The sequence below is a fragment of the Marmota marmota genome, unplaced genomic scaffold, assembly GCF_001458135.2.
Source record: "Marmota marmota marmota unplaced genomic scaffold, marMar, whole genome shotgun sequence".
Lineage (NCBI taxonomy): Eukaryota > Metazoa > Chordata > Mammalia > Rodentia > Sciuridae > Marmota > Marmota marmota.
In genome coordinates, this window is record NW_026000051.1 from 6,527,392 (window position 1) to 6,546,108 (window position 18,717).

General features: G+C 52.1%; 2 protein-coding genes across 11 annotated transcripts; one reads left to right on the forward strand and one right to left on the reverse strand.

The window, feature by feature from the left end:
• Positions 1 to 528: 528 nt before the first annotated feature.
• On the forward strand, positions 529 to 5,309 carry Rpl35 (ribosomal protein L35). Its single transcript, XM_015497597.2, has 4 exons — positions 529 to 678; positions 1,047 to 1,183; positions 2,390 to 2,471; positions 5,125 to 5,309. The coding sequence occupies exons 1-4, from the start codon at positions 676 to 678 to the stop codon at positions 5,272 to 5,274; spliced, it is 372 nt and encodes a 123-aa protein (XP_015353083.1). The 5' UTR covers positions 529 to 675; the 3' UTR covers positions 5,275 to 5,309.
• Positions 5,310 to 5,313: 4 nt separating this feature from the next.
• Wdr38 (WD repeat domain 38) lies at positions 5,314 to 9,132 on the reverse strand. 10 transcript variants are annotated; one of them, XM_048813064.1, is made up of 10 exons: positions 8,858 to 9,124; positions 8,280 to 8,400; positions 7,143 to 7,259; positions 6,939 to 7,036; positions 6,562 to 6,642; positions 6,344 to 6,475; positions 6,073 to 6,222; positions 5,694 to 5,741; positions 5,538 to 5,612; positions 5,314 to 5,460 (listed from the first exon to the last, which is right to left on the reverse strand). In XM_048813064.1, the coding sequence occupies exons 1-9, from the start codon at positions 8,918 to 8,920 to the stop codon at positions 5,538 to 5,540; spliced, it is 885 nt and encodes a 294-aa protein (XP_048669021.1). In that variant the 5' UTR covers positions 8,921 to 9,124; the 3' UTR covers positions 5,314 to 5,460. The 10 variants fall into 10 exon arrangements, with proteins under 10 accessions (XP_048669021.1, XP_048669028.1, XP_048669019.1 ...); XM_048813071.1 differs by lacking the exon at positions 6,073 to 6,222 and having other exon boundaries at positions 8,858 to 9,127; XM_048813062.1 differs by having other exon boundaries at positions 5,538 to 5,741; positions 8,858 to 9,126.
• Between the last annotated feature and the right edge of the window lie 9,585 nt (positions 9,133 to 18,717).

Here is an 18,717-nt window from a genome sequence, read left to right on the forward strand (position 1 = left end):
AAAGGGGGAAGGGATTTGTCAAAGAGTTTCAACTAGTACCTGGCAACACTGCAAGAATTTGAAACCCGTCGAGTTCACTAAAAAAAGGTCTGTGGATGCTATTTCCACTGCTGCATACTGCCTCCACCAGAACGTTTAGAGTTGGATAACAGCCATCTGACTTCGCCTCTTCCCGCCCACCTTGCACCATAAATTCCTCCAAGACCGTGGCTGAGTTAATTCACCTTTGAAAACCCTAACCTTTCATCCCCTCCGCACCTCCAGACCACCAGCCCCTAGCTGAGCAGCACAGAATGGGATAGCTACAAGGTTTCCCGATGAATGAACAAATAAATGAGTGGGCAAATTCAAGCCCATACTACTCTGCCATCTCTGGTCAGAGGCTGCCCATCCCAGGCCTCAGTTTCCCCAACTGCACCGCTCAGGGCCCATGCCAACCTACATAACCCCGGACGCAGCATAGGAACGCACCTGCGGAAGCGGCGCGGGCTCCGCGGGCGGGGCGGGACGGGGAGGGACCGGACGTACCGCGGCGCTCCGGGAGGAAAGGGCGGAGCCGGAGAGTCCTAGCCGCGGTGCCATTGGCCGCGATCGCCGCCACCCGGCAGTAGTTGCAGGGGTCAGCTCCGCCTTTTCCTCTTTCCCTCGGCTCCGGTAACGGCGGATCGTGCAGCTATGGTGAGAGCGAGAAAATCCGGCGCCATCTGGTCGCCTTGAAGTTCCCGGGCTAGGATTGGGGGTGCGGGCTGAACACCGGCGCCTCATCTGCCGGCTGGGGTTAGGGATCTCCGGGGATCTCCGCGCAGAACGGCTTAGTGCCGCCGCAGCCCGACTCTTCTCTGCCGGCTTAGACCCGGGAGATGGCGCGCGCGGCAAATGCCCTCATATTTACATCGCGCGGTGGGCTGATAGCCCAGCCTAGTAGCCCTCCTGGCCTCGGGTACCCTGCCAGAATCACGACCTGAGGGTGGGTGCTGACCCTGGCTGCCCATGGCAGAGACAAGACGGTCCGCGGGGTGTCTGACCCACACCTTTCCCGCGCGCAGGCCAAGATTAAGGCTCGGGACCTTCGTGGCAAGAAGAAGGAGGAGCTGCTGAAACAGTTGGACGACTTGAAAGTGGAGTTGTCCCAGCTGCGCGTCGCCAAAGTGACAGGCGGTGCGGCATCTAAGCTCTCTAAGATGTAAGTAGCCGGCATTGAGGGGCGCGTGAGTGTTGGGAGTGTTTGTGGACTTAGGAAGTTGGCTTCAGGAACTGGCCTGTTCAGGTGAATCATGGGGGCGCGGGAGAGACTCGCTATGTGCTTACTCTTAACTGCCTTTGATCTTGTGTGCTTTTTCTCTGGAGCTCCCTTGGTCAGCTTTTGTAGCTGGAAAAAGAATTGGTTGAAGTCCCTGAAGCTCTTAACTGTTGTCTTAAGGGTATCGCCAAAGCCTAACTGGAACCTTTCCTTCCACCTCTAATGAGCACTTGATTTCTTTTTTCCATGCCTCGGACTTCTTATTTGAGTTGTAACTTACTTGGTTAACTTGAGTAAGGATCAGGGAGACTTATGAAAGGAACTAGGATTTGGAGTCATTTCCCTGAGTGTAAATTGCATTTTTGCCACATCTTACCTGGTAGGTAATTCAGTTCCTCTTTAAATTATGCCACCCTACATACTCATAAATATCTGCCTAGGCAGGTGAGACAGGTGATTGAGGTGAGGAACACATAAGCATAGTTGTGTGATGGGTCCTCTAGACTATGTTTGTCTGTTCTGATACTGAGGGTTGACCCCCCAGGGCAATCTACCCTGAAGATATATTCCCATCCCTTTTTAAATTTTTGTTTCTGAGGCAATCTTACTAACTTGCTGAGGCTTGCCTGGAACTTGTGGTCCTCCTGCCTCAGTGTCCTGAGTTGCAGGGCTTGATTATAGGCAACTGGACCTCAAGACCATATTTGCCCCAGACTGCTCCTAGATTTGTCCCCATCCCCATTGCATTTCAACTTCTTGAATGTCAGATGCCCATGACCTTAAATTAGTCTGGTTACCTGGCTTCTGGCATGATTCCCTCTCCTCTCTGCTAATTCAGATGGCGGATTGGGTTTTCATAGCCTTCATAAATTCTTGGCTTGGGATTGAAAGTCTTCTGATCCTCCTTGCCTCTTCATTAAGCTGCCTCAGGTTTTGCCTTAACCAGCACGTCCTAGCTCAAAAGCACTGGACTTATCAGCCTTTTACTCTATTCCGAGTCCCTGTACATTCTCACGTTCAGAATCCCTTTCTCCAGGTTGAACATGAATGGCTTTTGTCCCTGCTCTACAATGTCACTATTAGCCCTGAACAAGATACTTGGAGATACTGTGTGTCATACCCACCTTCATTGATGTTTCTGTTTTGTAGCCGAGTTGTCCGCAAATCCATCGCCCGCGTTCTTACTGTCATTAACCAGACTCAAAAAGAAAACCTCAGGAAATTCTACAAGGTGAGGGGGCCCCCTGGGGACTTGGCAGCAGAAAACAAAGTTCCAGTCCTCCACTGGCCAGGGGGCGGCTTTGTGAAGTGGGGCTGAGAATATTGAGCTCGCCAGGGCCTCCCAGTTTGTGTCTGGGTTCACGTGTGCGTGTGTGAAACAGGATCTATTCTGTCCAGGCTGAACTCATAATTCTCGTACCTTAGCCTCCCCATCCCTTTGCTGGGATCATGAGCGTGTGCCAGCACACTCAGCTAGAATTCATCTTACCAGCATGATTGCAGATGTCAAGAATGGTGTGGTGGGTAGTGGATCTGGCTGAAGACAACTTGAGCATTTTGGGGGTAGGGGTTATTTTTAAGTTTTGGAACAGAGCTTTGTTAAATTGCTGAGGCAACCCTCTTGAGTTGCCAGGGTTACAGGCATGGGCCACATTGCCTGGCAAGGTGGTTTTATTCTTTTTTTTTTAAAGAGAGAATTTTAATATTTATTTTTTAGTTTTTGGCGGACACAACATCTTTGTATGTGGTGTTGAGGATCGAACCCGGGCTGCACGCATGCCAGGCGAGCATGCTACCACTTGAGCCACATCCCCAGCCCCAGTTTTATTCTTATAGTACTGAGGATCCAGCCCAGCACCTTAAGCATATTAGGCAAGTGCTGTTCCATAGAACTCTTATCTCCAGTCTAGGAATGCCAGGGCTATGTGTCAGTCACTAGCAGGCATCTGCCATTCTCATTTGCCAAACCCCAGGGTTCAGAGAGGTCACACTGCTCAGAGTCATCTACAGTCAGAAAAGTGGCAGGCCTAGCTTCCTAATTGTGTCTTAGAGAGGACTTAATGGGTGCTCCTCAGATTTCCACAGGTGTCTAGCCCCTTGACCTTGAATGTTAATGGCCATTTTTGTGGCTTATCTTTAAAGTTAGCCTTATCCAGGTGCCAGCAGAAGCCATTGGGTTCTTAAATTCACACATTTAATTTACTGTCTGGAATTGGTTCATGTGACTAAGACTCATGACACCACTGAAAGCTGCTGTCCCGGGTCAGATTTCTTGGAGGGCACCTCAATCTTGCTTTTAAATGCTTTTGACTGACTGAATCAGCTGCCTGGATTACTCTGGATAATCTCCCTTAATTGAAGTCATCTGATGGGGATTAATTAATGCTATCTAATGGCTTCACATCAGTACCCAAGTTAGTGTTGGGGTTTGACTCACCAAAAAAGCTACTATGGGACTGAGGCTGGGGCTCAGTGGTAGAGCACGTGCCTTGCACGTGTGAGGTGTGAGGCACTGGGTTCTATCCTCAGCACCACATAATAAATAAAGATTGTGTCCATCTACAATTTTTCCCTTTTTTTAAAAGCTAGTATGGTGTTATCTGGGCCAGCTTCCCAGAAGACACTGGTATGTGGTTACCCTCCTGATAGGGTGTGTGCACATTTGTGTGAGAGGACATTTTTATTCTTAGGAGTGAGTCTGGAGCCTCATAACTAGCCATCCATTGAGGGCCCCTGCTCTCAGCTCAAACTGCTCAGTAGAGGAGGTAGGGGTGAGGGCTACAGAGGGGAACACTGATGGTGATGTTCCATGCTACACTGTCAGCCATGTGTAGCGAGTGGCTGCTGTATTGTACAGCAGAGCTTGCAAGAGGTAGTAAACTTGAAGTGAATTAAGTGCCCCACCAGTACCAGCAGATGAGCAGGAAGTGGGTGGACAAGATTTCCTTTCCTTTGAGTTCCTTCCAGGGCTTGCCCTCATCGCCTTCCATAGTTTCTCTCTGTGGTTCTCTGCCTTGTCTCCTGCCCATTGGATGGCTGGTTCCCCAGGGAGAGGTGTTGAGGCTTTTACACATGCCCTGCTTCCTGCCCTTTCAACAGATGGCTTTCATGCTAGCCTTTGAGGCTGTTGCTGCTAAAAGAAGCCTTCCTGAAACTTCTGCGTCCTTATCTTTGGGCCTTGTTGTCTGTTCAGTCTTTTTTACTGGGATGGGAGCTCCTTGAACAGAAACCAGGTCTGCTTCCTTGCTATGCTCAACAGCCTTGTCCTCAGGGCTGTTGCTGAACAAAGAAGAGACCAGTGAACCACCCTAGTCTGGGGCCTTTGGCTTGAGAGGAGTGGGAGCCGAGGGTAAACACTATGGCTCTTTTTCAGCTCTGGGCAGTAGGGGGCAGAGCCTGCCCCTTATGCTGGTAATCTGGGCCAAATCTTCCTCAATATCTGGCATAATTGAAAGCCAAGGTAGTAGTTAGTAACCACCCTGGGATCTGGTGGGTGTCACATGTCCTTTGTTGGATTGTGGTATGACTTTGGCTTCATTATTGTCAGCCTGGCAAGTAGAAGGAACACTGAGGTGTGGGCACCTCTAGACCCAGTGAGTCAACAGCCTTACATAAAATGAGGACAGCCCCACCAGCCTTGGATTTGGGGCTGGTGAGTGAGCATGTGGCCTGCTGGCCTTCGGTCCCACATAGCAGCCTCTTATTGGGTGAACGTCCTACAACCCCTCGCTGCAAACCAACTTCTCTGTCCCCACAGCACCTTCCCACCTCCAGCATCTTCCTAGTGGTTTCTCCAAGTCTCATTCTGGCCCCTCGGGTCATCTTCATCCTGCTGTTGCCCCTAAAATCCTGTTCTCAGATTGACCCTGCTGTCTGTGTCCCAGGGCAAGAAGTACAAGCCCCTGGACCTGCGGCCCAAGAAGACAAGAGCTATGCGCCGCCGGCTCAACAAGCACGAGGAGAACCTAAAGACCAAAAAGCAGCAGCGGAAAGAGCGGCTGTACCCTATGCGCAAGTACGCGGTCAAAGCCTGAGTGTTACGGCGCAATAAAACAAAAACTGGCTTTCAGTGCTTTGTGCTTAATGCTGTTTCCACAGACCAGACTGAATAGGTGGTTTGGGGCTAAGGCTGGAGCTACAGTGCCAGATGTCTGGTGGTGTCCTGCTACCCGTAGACGTCAGCTGCCTTAGTGTGGTGCTGGCGGACCTGGCTGCAGGGTCTGATGGGCACTCTTAGTTACTGTGGGCCTGTGTTGTTCAAGTGTGACTTGAACAAGCAGTGGTCTTGGTGTCTCACCTAAATAGCAGCTCCAGACACCAATAGTTTGCCTTGTCGGGTGAAGGCACAGGTGTGGGCCACATCCAGAAATCCCTGCCAGAAGCACAGCACCAGGCTCCAGGTCCTGAAGTCCTTCCTGGATCCCTCACTGGGGGCTGCAGCTACAGGTCTTACCTTCAAGGTCTCAAGGCACTTTCCTGTGTTGTAGTCCCAGACTTTGATCTGGAAGTAGAAGAATAGGGGACAGGAACCTCAATAGGCCACAGTGGCATTTTTGAAGCAGCTCCCCAGCAAGTCCCGGACACCATCATGATCTGAAGCTTCTTATCTGCAGGGTATGTTTTAAATGGCCTTCGCCATGTCATGCCTGAAGCTATATAGGCCATAGAAGTGTCAATTCCACTGCAGTCTGGTCTGGCTCAGACCTTAGTGCTGGCGAATAGATTGGGCAAGTGGACTTATGGACATTTCTGGAAATGGGTACTGAAGACTCTGGGAAGAGGGGCACGTGAGCAAGGAGTCAGGAATGGCTGGATTGGGCTGGATAGGTTACCGTTCCCGAGTAGCTAGCGCTGGCCAGCTGCCCCTCATCCGGAGAGAAAGCTATGCTGTTCACCCAGGCTACATGGCCCTTGAGCTGGACCATCAGGCTGCTGGTATTTGGTTTCCAGATGTGGATGTTCTTATCCCAGGAGCCAGATCCCTAAAGAGAGCTCTGTGCCAGTGAGTATGGGGCCAGCATGCTCACTGGACACCCAAATGGCTCTTTAAGGGTCTCGTGTCCAGCCAAAGACTATCCTGAAACCCAGGGCAGCCCACCTTACCAGGAGGCCAGATAATGAATAACACAGACAGCTGATGTTGCCGCTGTGACCCTCCAGTTCCTGATGGAATACAGCTGGGGTCCCTACCCGCAGGTCCCAGATGCGCACAGTGGAGTCCCATGAGCCTGTGGCCTGTAAGCAGTGGCCAAAACTGGAGTAGCCCCAGCCTGCCCTTCTGGGGCCACTGAGGCAGGGGTCAAGGTAGAGGTGAAGCTTACCAGGCAGTTGGCATTGGGGGAGAAGTCGCTACTCTGGATGGAGTCATGGTGCCCTTCTAAGTGGCGCAGTTTGTGTCCCGACTAAGGAGAGAGGCAGAGGGCAGACCCAGGCCCTCCCTGCTTGGCAGCCTGGGTATTGTGATAACAGCACTGCCTGGGGAAGCACTGGGGGCCTAGATAGCAGGGAGGAGAGGCAGCCCAGATGGGGATCTCCTGCAAAGGAGATTGAGGCCCAAGATCTGATGGGGTGTATGTAGGGAGACTGGGAGAGGGCTGCAGTGGGGAACTAGCAAGGGTTTGAACCAGCAAAGCAAGAGGTGTGGCAGGTGGTGGTCCATTCTGACCCAGGCCTGGCCGTCCCCAGCCCCTTCACACACCTGTACTTCCCAGAGCATCACCTGCTTATCCCAGCCACCTGATGCCAGCTGCCTTGAGTCAGGGCTGAAGATGAGTGTCTCCACACTCCGCTGGTGACCTGCAGTCACCATCCCAATGACAGAAGTTGGGGGAGGTGAAACAGGATACAGGCCTGGAAGGGGACCCAGGCTGGCCATGTGGCACCCAGGCCCACCCCCACTCACCCTTCAGCACCCACAGACATTCGGCTCTTGATAGGTCCCACAGGTGGATGGTACGGTCACTGGAGGAGCTGGCAAAAAGGTAGCCATCGGGGGAGAAGCAGCAGAACTTCACCGGGCCTGAGGCAGGGAGTTCAGGGCACTGCCCTCTACCCCCTGCTCACTGCCCAGGTCTTGTGGCCGCCCACCCCTTACCCAAACTCCAGTCACCTGAAAATGCTTGGATTTCCAACCTGGGCCTGGCCAAGGCTCAGCCTGGAATATCTGACCCCAGTTGTTAATCTGGAAAGTCTACTCAGATGTAGGCACCTCCTCCCTGAAACCTCCCTAACTCCCAGCCTCCATTCCAGTCTGCCTTTCAGCTCCCCAGCCTGGACTTCCCTAGTCATCGTGTTAAATAAGTCTGCTCTGCAATTTCCTGGTTTGGTTTTCCTTCTCTCCCTAATAGTTAAGTCTACTTGGTCTTTACTGGGTGCTAGGCTTTTTGTGTTATCTGATTTTGTAAGGTAGCAACTTATCTCCATTCTATAGAGGAAGGAACTGGGTCAGGTGACATGACAACCAAGATCGTAGTCCAAAAGTGGTAGATAGAATATGGATGGCCCTAGAAGGCATGCTAAGTGAAGCCAGTGAAAAAGACAAACACCATTGATAAGACAGGAAGTAGAACAGTGGTTGGGAGTAGGGAGAGGAGTTGTTTAGTGGGTACAGTTTCAGTTTTGCAAAATGAAAAGAATTCTATAAATTAGTTTTGTAACGTGAATGTACTTATCTCTGAACTCTACCTTTAAAATGGTTAATAAGTGCCAGGTGTGATGGTGCACATCTGTAATCCCAGCTACTTGGGAGGCTGAGGCAGGATTGCAAGTTCAAATAAAAAGGGCTCGGAATGTAACTAAGTGGTAAAGTGACCCTGGGTACAATCCCCAGTACTGGAAAAAAATAAAAATTAAAGTCTGAGTTCTGATCTAAGAGCTGGAAGCCCCAGCTATCAAGAAGTCCTGTCTCCTTGTCTGGCTGCTCCAGCTATGTCCAGCCCCAATGCCCAGGACCAGTGTTGGAGGTCACTAAGTTAGGCTCTGCAGAATGCCAGCACAGATCTATGGGCCTCTGTCCCCCAGCCAGACTGCAGAGCCCCACCTGTGTGGCCACCCAGCCTCCACAGCAGCTGCCCACTCTTGGTCTCCCAACCGTACAGATAGCCGTCCTCAGAGGCTGTGAGCAGCGTCTGGCCATCAGGAGAGAAGGCAGAGCAGTTGACCTGGAAGTAGAGCACAGATGTGGTCCCATTTCTGGGACAGGAGATACCTGTCCATTCACTTCTGATCCCATCCTCCTGGGCCAGCCCTAAACACGGCCCAGGAACCTGCAGTGGTGATTTGGACTTCAGGCCTCACTGTACAACCCAAGCTCAGAACCCTGTAACCTGAGCTGAAGCCAGAGCTGGAGCCCGCCTTAGAACCCCAGAGGCAAGACCCCATTACAGCGGGGGAGCCGAGAATCGCAAGTTCAGCCCCGAGTTCGTTTTGGAGCCAAAGCCCAAGAATACTGGAGCCAGCAGGAGCTCTTCAAGCCCTCTCTGGAACCAGAGCCCAAAACCTAGAGCCCCATTCTGGAGCTGAAGCCCAGGGAACACCCTGAACCCCCATTACACAGAACCGGGGACTTGACTCCCAAGCCAGGAGCCTAGAGCCTGGGCAAAGCCCATTGGGCCTCACCTCCCCGCGATGCCGGCCAAAGAATGTCACTCTCCCCACGGAAAGTGGAGCCCTGCTATTCATGGGCCCCCGACGGTCCGACCTTGGAGGATTCCCTCCTAGGCCAGCGCTAGTCCCGCCTGCGGAACCGCGTTTAGGACTGGCCCAAGGAAAAGGGGAAACTGTGTACAAGAGATCTCCATGGTAATAAGGGCGGGGCGCGCAGCCTCGTTGGGGACTTTGGGAAGCCACACGGAGAAACAAAATCTGGGGAAGAGCTCTCAACTTGGGGAAGGTGCGGCAGCGGCTGGCAGAACCGCCGCGGGCGGCTGGGAGAAGAGGCTTCCCGCGCTGGCCATTGCCTGCCCCGCATTGGGCTGCGCAACCACGAGTCGCGACTGCTCAGAGCAGCCGCTAGAGGGCGCGCCAGATACGCACCTCGGCTCGGCCCAGCCCGCCCGCACGCTCTGAGCCCATGTTCAATGTTACGCAGTTAGCAAAGCGCTCCACAGATCTCTTTAACAGGACTCGGGGTAGCAGTGAGCCCATTTACCAGCATCTGCACACCGGGGAGGATCAGCCCTGTCCGGCAGGACTCCAGGCTGAACCAAGCACAGGGAGGGCCTGGCACACAGTAGGTGCCCAAGAGGACGGGCTCTGGAGCCAAGAACCTTCTGTCTAGGAATGATTGGTTCAGAGTCTGAGAAAGACCAGGAGAAGACTGGGAACAGTAGCCATCACCACCCTCTAGGGTGTGGGGAGCCAGAGGCAGTGAGCACAAAGTTCAGAGCATTAAAAAGTGGGGTTAAGCCAGGTGCAGTGGTGCACGCCTGTAATCCCAGCAGCTCCGGACATTGAGGCAGGAAGATTGCGAGTTCAAATCCCGCTTCAGCAAAAGTGAGAGCTAAACAACTCAATGAGACCCTGCCTCTAAATAAAATACGAAATAGGGCTGGGGATGCGGCTCAGTGGTTGAGTGCCCCTGATTCAATCCCTGAAAAAGAAAAAAGTGGGGTCAAATCCCAGTGACTTGGGAGGCTGAGGCACGAGGATCTCAAGTTCGAAGCCAACCTGGCAACTTAGCCAGACCCTATCTCAAAATAAAAAGGGTTGGGTTGTAGCTCAGTGGTAGAGTGCCCTGGGTTCAATTTCCAGTACTGCCTCACACCCACCAAAACAGGATCTGGCTTGGATAACTTGGCCAGAAATCTGGAAAGAACAGGTCCTGAGGAAACAGGACCCAAGAAATGGGAGACTTGCCCAAGGCCACTCAGACAGTAGAAGCGGGACCAGGATTTTGTCCCACATCTGACTGACTCTGGGATCTGTATCCAGACCATGTGCTGTGAATTCCAGGGTTTGGAAGTAGGTGCTATATTCGCTGACTCCTGGTACATCTGGAAAACTGAAGCCCCCAAGGGGACAGAATTTGACAGTCACCCAGCAGAGCTGAGGACAGAACCCAAGCTGTCTCCCAACCAGCCCCAGCCACAGTGGAACAACAAGGTGGCACAAATTCACCCCCAATGGATTCCAGGATCCTTGAGGCAGGTGGGCAGCTAGGCAGCTGGGCTTTGGGTGTTTCAAACTCAAGGGCTCCCATCAGGGACTCAGCCCCTCCCCCCAGGCCCCTTGGCCAGAAACTTCTCACGTGATAGCTGTGTTCCTGCTCTGTTTTAGGCCCCAGACAGTCAGGCGAGTGAGGGGGCAACAATGGTGGCTTTGAGGCAGCCCCACCCCCATCTACACTCCCAGAGGACCCAGGTCACTGAGTTGGCTCCTCTAGTCCCTGTCTGAGCTGGAACTAGATGGCTGGCCCCCAACCCCGGGCATGGGTCCCAGACGCTTTCCCCCAGAATGAGATCCCTGGCCCTTGGCCTCCCCCTGCTCAGATACCTCGACCCCATGCCCCTTCTCTGGGCACATTTTCTAGCCACCTGGTCACTCTTGCTCACTCTGTGGGCCCAGAACTGCCTTCTCCAGCCCACCTGTTACTCCCAGAGCCCTCCCAGTCAATCTTGTCTACCAGGCCCAGTGATTCCTCTGCCCATGGGGTAGAGCTGGGGTTAAAATGTATCTCCTTACTCCTGAGGTCTGGTATTGCGGTGAGCTACCATGAACCCTAGTCTCGGGGCTTCATCCTACCCCCACGCCCACGTTGCCCCTTCTGCCACCATCACCTTCACCTGGGCCTGTTAACAGCAGTACCTTCTGCCTGGAGTGCTCTTCTCCATCCTCAAATCAAGCTCAAACCTCACTTGATTGTCCACTACCTTCCCTTGCCAAACCTTGTCCCTCAGCCTAAGTTAGAGTTCCTGCCTCAGAGATAAGCAAACCCAAATCCCCGGAGGACTTCAGTCTGCAAAAGGAAGGAAGCAAGGAGACTGGCAATGGCAGGCATGACTCCTGCTCCAAGTTGCCAGAGGAGTGTCCTCTGTTCTTAGGAGTCAGCCCTGCCCACCTGGCCCTGCCCACCTGGTGCTTCCCACCTCTCACCACTTTCCTGGCTTCCTGCTCTCTGCCTCATTCCTTGTTCCTCCCAGGCCTGAACAGTTTTTGGAGCTGCTGGGTTTAGGCTGAGGGGTTATGTAGCGCCAGGGTTGGGCGGTGTTTTCTGACCAGTGCTTTGAGAAGCAGAGAAAAATATTTTGTGGCAAGAGGGGAAGCAGAGAGTTGGAGCTGGCTGCCCAGCTCCTGCCAGCTCTCGGCTCCCCGCTCCAGTCCCCAGGCCTGCCCCTCCAGAACTAAAAGAACCTTACAGTGAATCCCTTGTGCCAAGTGAGCTCTGACAGGTGCTTGCCACCCAAAGGACCTTGACGAAAACATCTCTGTAAGTTCCAGAAGTTGGTACCCAGTACTTTGTTTCTGGGCCTCTTCTCTGGGGCCCCCTACAGTCATTTGCATACTGGGATCCTGGTTCCCCATGGGTCCCCCAAGCTATAATCAATGCCCTCAAGTCTCTGTGACTTCCTCATGACCTGGATCACCTCTGTTAGTACACACTGATGTGTGTTCAATGCCCTTCCTGGTGTTTGGGGACCAGAACTGTTCCTTATGTGGACTGGCAACTGCTGAGTGGAAAGGCACTGTGCCCTCCAGTTCCTAAACACTCAGTCTCTAGTAAGGTGGCCTGCAATACCAGAAGCACTTGAGGTTTCAGCAGCTGCATGAGTCACTACAAACACAGCATGTGCTTTTTCCCACGAACTGCTGTCCAGCCAACTCTCCCTCCCCATCTGGTACTTGCAGTGGATTCTTCGGAAACACATGAAGACCTTATATTACGCTGGTTAAATGTCATCTTCCTGGCTCTCATCCACTCTTGAGCACTGTAAGAGTCCCACTTCCTTTGCACAAAGCATTAATTCTACTGTGGCAGCTGCGAATTTATGAGTAGGCTTCTGGATTTCAAAATCCAAATTGGGGAAATGATGCTCCGTGGGACGGGGCAAGGACAGAGCCCTGTGACCAATCACTACAGACCTCCAGTGATGTTGTTTCTGCTCCTGCCCATACCCATGGGAATCAAGGACTAGCCAGTGGACCCAGGGGAGGGCACACTCCCGCAGGAGATGTCCAAGTGGGGAGAAGGTAATGCAGCCCGAGCAAGACTCCAATTGCAAACAACTAAACCGTGTATGGCCATGTGAGACAGGCTGGGCGTCACAATGGGAAGACAGAAATACCATCAGGCTAGGAAGGACAGGAAGCCAAACTGCCTTTTCCAAGGGAGATTGAAACACTTCATTCTTGAAGAGCATGTGATTGACCCAGAAGGGGGTTATATGGCCATCCCTTGGCTAGGGGAGGTCAGCACACCTTGATTGGCAGTCCTTGGAGACCTGGGCTTCTGCGCCACCTCCTCCCTGCTGTCCGTCAGTCAGGGATCTATCTCTAGGTCTGTCTAAAGCCAGCTGTGCACCTGCGCCTGTGTGCTCTGGGGACAGTTTCATCCAAATCTGGCTCCATCACCTACCAGCTGTGACCTCGGGCCATTCTCCACCTGCCGCATGCCTCGTCTTCAACTCTAACTTAAGGATGGTGACCAACCTTTCCTGGGAGCGTTGACCTTGGGGCTCAGTTCATGTCTGTCCAGCATATCTGGCCCCCAGTGAGCAGTGAGCGTATCCTCAGCTCTGAATGGTTAGCTAGCATGGCCACATCCCCTAATGTGAGCCCAGTCAGGAGCCTCAGAGATAGCAGGGAAAAAACGCTGTGTCCAGATTTAATAACTGGTCACCCTGTTTTTTTAAGGAGGGGCAAGTGGTTTGGTTTAACTTCCATTGACCCCCCTTGGCTTCTCTGGCTACTGCTTCCTTCTCTGAGCACTCAGGCCACCTACTGAACAATCTGTCTCATCAGTGGACATTTTTAAGTATTATTATTCTTTACATTTTTATTTATTTATTTATTTTTATGTGGTGCTGAGAATCGAACCCAGTGCTTCACCTACGCTAGTAGGCAAGTGCTCTACCCCTGAGCCACAATCCCAGCCCCCATCAGTGGACATTTTGGCCATCAAAACTGCCTAACAGGGCGGCAACTGCTGGGTTTGCCATTTCTAGAAAAGAAGCACAGTGGTGCTATCTTGCTGCCAGCTTCCAGCCTCTGAGCCATTCAGTGTGGTATAAACTCACACCTTTCACACAGGCTCCTCTTTCTCTTTTTCTCTTTAGAACTGGAGATTCCCAGCCTTTCTATTTTTGTATTTTGAGACAGGGCCTCACTAAGTTGCTGAGGCTAGACTCCAATCCTCCTACCTCAGCCTCCCAAGTCACTGGGAATATGAGCATGCACCACCCCACCCAGTAACACTCTGGCTCTTGTGAGATACAATTTCTCCAGCCAAAAAACTTCTGTTTGGGTAGCAACATGACCCGGATGCCAGAAGAAAACTGAGACGCTCAGAGGGCCTGACCACCACCCACTGTCCCCAGCAGCTCCTGGCCCTCCCAGCTCCAGGGCTCAGGGACTTGTGCCCACAGGCCTCCTTGGGCCTCACCCATATTCCTGTGACTCTTACAGAAGAAAAGAGTGCTCTGAGGCCCTGGGATGGACACAATGGAAGCCTTGAGCCTCCACCCTCCTAGTGCCTGGCCCAGTGTTGGGATGGAGTGAGGGGCTGGTGTGGTATCCAGCTATGCAGCCAGCAGGGCCACAGCCCAGACAGAGAGGACTCTTAGGTGTTCCACTTATTTCATGTTTTTTTAATCCTTAAATGTTTCTGGACATGACAATGGTAAAGAGTCCTCTGGGGACACAGAGACAATCACATGTTGTCCTACTCTCCCAGGTTCTTGCCCTATTATTCTTCAGGTGAGCTCCTTGTCTACACTTACAAGGATTTTAGGGTTGCATCCTGGTCCACCCAGCTCTACCAAGACCTAAGCTGTCCCAGAGGTGGCAGGGTGGCCCAGGTCTCATGACACCAAGTGTCTAGCTGACTTCTCTCTCCCTCTCCTGGTCTCTGTCAGATTTCTTTCTTTCTTTCTTTCTTTCTTTCAATATATATATTTTTATTGGTAGATGGACACAATGTATATATGTGTGTGTATGTGTGTCTGTGTGTGTGTGGGATCACAAGTTTGAGGGGGTCCTGGAATCCCCTTCCCTACCAGAGCCTGGGGAGGTGGGCTTGGCCCCAGGGTGGGCAGGGAAGAGGGGGACGGGGGTGTGGGCTGGAGGAGGGCAGGGGCAGTGCTACCAGACCCAGGCTCCCCCTTCCCTTCCTTCCAGGTCTCTGCCCTCCCTCAATGCCTCCCTCCTCCTTGAGCCCTCCCTCCTCTACCCTCTCCCTACTTGCTGAATCTTGCCCCTTGACCTGGCTGAGCCTCACCTGCCCCCTGAGCTCTGTTGGTGAGACAGCCTAAGAGAGCCCAAGGAGGAGAATGACCCTCTCTGGGCAGTCTGGGGGGTCTTCTGGGAGGAGGCAATGGGCTCTGGAGTGAAGAAGTATTTGCCAGATGCAAAACAGGGAAAAAGAAGGTTCTGAAAGTCACCTCTTTATAAAGGTCCCAGAGGCACAGTTGCAGAGCCTGTTTCTAGAGCAGCCAAGAATGGGGTGTGGTGGGCACTGAGCCACCAGGGGACACCTGTGGAAAACAAGAATTCTAGGCTGGGGAGGAGAAATGAAGCCGAGGCCAGGAGTGTCTGGCCAGGAGACCTGGATTGCCTGCGCCAGACAGCGGTTCTCACGGCAGCTGTCATGGAGCCCTGGGGGGTGAGAAGGGGCTTGGAGTTCCCCGAGGGGTGAAGGGTGGGAGGAGGACCCCCAGGGATGGAATCTGCGCCTCTGGCTCCACTTCAGCCATAATGACTGCGACGCCACCACATTCATGGCCGCCACACAGTGGGAGAGCCCTGGATCCCTGAAGGGAGCTGTCAGGAGCAGAGGACAGCCAGACAGCATCGGGAACCAGCTCCGGCTGGCAGAGAAGAGGGACTGAACCTGAGCTGCAGGGTCAGGTGGCCGCCAGGCCCCTGGCTCAGGTTCTCTGGCCTCCGGACCTCCTCTTGCGCCATGAGGTCGTAGTAGTAAATAACAGCAGCAGCCACCCACCCACCACAGCAGAGCCACCAGGCACTGTGCTGTGCTCTGCACCTGTCACACACCAGGCAGGTACAGCAGATGGGGAGTTGAGGGCCAGGAGAGGAAGCAGCTGAAGCCAGGGTCACCAGCCAGTTCTGTGGCAGAGCCAGGGCGTGGACCCAGGGTCTGGTCTCCCACAGGTGCCAGGTCCCTTCAGACAGCCTGGAGCAGGTGCAGAGCAGCTGCTATGGTGTCCAATCCCTGGCTGGAGCCTCTTGAGGCCACCAGCTCTCTCTGTCCACCTGTCCACCCAACTGTCCCAGCCGCACCAGGCACCCACTTGTGCTATGGAAATCTGAGTGGCCTGCATTGCCCTCCACGGAGACAACTGGTGGGTGGGGGTTGGGAGAGCAAGGGTGGGATAGAAAACAGCTCAAGCCAGAAAATGTGAGTAGCTCTGGCAGGGTAGGAACCTTGCAGCCTCACACTTACTGTGTGACCTTAAGTCCCTGCTGGGCCTCTCTGGACTAGGGCTGTTCTGAGCTGCCTGGAACTTGGAGCTGCAGGGCTAACTGTAGACAACTTGTGGGTTCTGGGGTTCACCAGCTCGTGCCTGGAACTTGCCACTGGCCCCACAAGGTGCCAGCTGATCCTCCACCTTGCTGCCAGAGAGATGGGACCTGACAGGTGTATGACCCCAGGCTGGTGACCCTATCTGGGGCTTAGTTTTCTTGTGGAGGAGTTGGGGGGCGGGCTGCAGGCCTCCCCTCCCTCTTGCACTCTAGGTCTTGTCGCAGCAAGCTCACACACACACACACACCACACCATACCCCGGGGGCCATGACTGTTTCACTGACCATTTTGTCAGGCGCCAGGGCCAGGGAACTGAGGCTTGCTCGGCTGCCCCTCCCCAGACATCACGATAATGGGCTCTTTAACCCCTGGGGCCTGTGTCTGGGGCAGGGAGCCGGAGGCTGTCCTTAATCCTATCTGAGGCACTTTCCTTCCTGTCCAGGGAGGTAGATGGCCTTTGTCAGACTGCCTCCCATTTTCAGAAACTCAGGCTACTCAAGTGTCAGTTTCCCACCACCCCCAGCTGTGTGTCCCCGACCAAGTCCCAGCAGCCCTTGGCCTCCGTTCCCCACTGTGTAATGGTCCAATGCCACTTAGATCTGGGTTCAAGTCCCCAGATTAAATCCCACCATTTATTGGCCTCATGCCATGTGCCTCGATTTCCTTATCTGAAAAATGGGGTACCTGCCATGCTGGCCTCCGAGGGGATGAAACCATGGGACCTGACTGCCCGGGCAGCTCTTAGCTGGGTGACTTTGGGCGAGTCACTTGATCTCTTAAGTCTCCTCTGAGGCTGGGGACTGATGATGTCCCTTGTCAGGAGTCACAAGACAGAGCACAGACCTGGCACACAACTGGTGTTCCATAAATTCTGACTTAAAAAACAACTCAGGAACAATGGGACAAGATGGCCATACTTCCCTTGTCCCCACAGACCAAGAGGGAAGGGCCTCAGCAGCTAATGGCCCCGGGCCCCAGTGAGCCCTCCACCTCTGCTCCTTCCCTCCCTCCCTCCTTCCTTCCTGCCCTCCTTCCATCCCTCCTTCCTTCCTTTTCTTGAGTGGTGCCAGGGGTTGAGCTCAGGGCCTCACACAAGCTAGGCCTCTCCAGCCCCATGTCTGCTTCTTTTGCAGTCATGATTTTGTCCTTGAAGTTCTTTCATTTCCAAATGTGTGGGGATTTCCTTGTTACTTTTTTTTTTTTAACTTATTTCTAGATTGAGTGAATTTGGTCACACCACTCAGCATGACCTCACGTTGCTCTGCGGCTCAGTGTGTGGACACCTTCTATAAATGTCGCATTCTCCTTCGTGGAGGTGTGCGCTGCGGGGTTCCAGATGGAATCATTGGTCAGTTTTCTTGATTTGTCGTCTAGATTCTCACTAACTTTTTTCCTGCCTTTTCTATCAATTACTGAGGAACATATGTGATAATCTCCCATTACCTTTGCAAAATTTGTCTGGTTTTCCTTGCATTTATTTCAATCTGTGTTTTATGTTTTGAAGTTACTTACTTAGGTACATATAATTTAAAAAATTGTTCATTTTCCTGACAAATCAAACCTCTTGGGGCTGGGATGTGGCTCAAGTGGTAGCGTGCTCGCCTGGCATGCGTGCAGCCCGGGTTCGATCCTCAGCACCACATACAAACAACGATGTTGTGTCTGCCGAAAAAAACTAAAAAATAAATATTAAAAAAATTCTCTCTCTCTCTCTCTCTTTAAAAAAAAAAAAAAACAAATCAAACCTCTTGTCACTAAAAAATATTTTTCTTTCTAGGAATGATTTTAGCCTTAAAATCTATTTCGTGTCAGGTGCAGTGGCACACATCTGGAATCCCAGTTACTTAGGAGGTTGAGGCAGGAGGATGGCAAGTTCAAGACCAGCCTGGGCAATTTAGTGAGATTTGGTCCTCAAAATAAACTTTTTATTTATTAATTTTTATTATTTATTTTTGGTGCTTGTTTTTGAATCCAGGGATACACTGAGCTACATCCTAGCCCTTTATATATATTTATTTTTTTTATTTTGAGAAACAGTCTTGCTAAATTGTTTAGGACTTTACTAAATTGATGAGGTTGGCCTTGAACTTTCCATCCTCTTATCTCAAACTCTGAAGTCCCTGGGATTACAGACATGCACAACTACACTTGCTTAAAATAGAAATTTTAAAAAGGGCTGAGGCTATAGCATGCTCGCCTGGCATGGTGAGGCCTGGGGATCAATCTCCAGTAAGGTGGGCAGGGTATTTGTTTGCTATTGATAAAGCTATAGTGATTTTCTTTTGGTTGTTTTCTGCAAGCTATATTTTTTCCACCTTTTTTTTTTAATCTTTCTGATCATTTGGTTATAAATGTATCTCTTAATTGTATCATCAAGTCCACTGACACTTAAGGACTAGTATCTAAGTTTATCATCTTCTTCTCCTCTTTTTTTTTTTTTGTGTGTGTGTATGTTTTTGTGTGTGTGTGTGTGGGGGGACCAGATATTGAACCCAGCACTTAACCACTATTTTTTTTTTTTTTTTTTCACAGTCCTTTAAAGGGGATAAAGGGATAGCAGTCTTTAAATCTTTAACAGTCCATGGAAAGTTAATCCCTGAGGACCCCTACACTGTGCCTGGGTAGTCCTCCCTCCTCTCTTGGTCAGCTGCTTTTATTCAGGCCACAGTCAAGCATGGGTAACTAAAACTGCCCCTAGTGACCAGCTACTAGGCCATTCGCCACACTGCCCAAGTGGGCACCCTAAGACCTCAGCCTGCCACTCAGGTCTTTTCCCTCC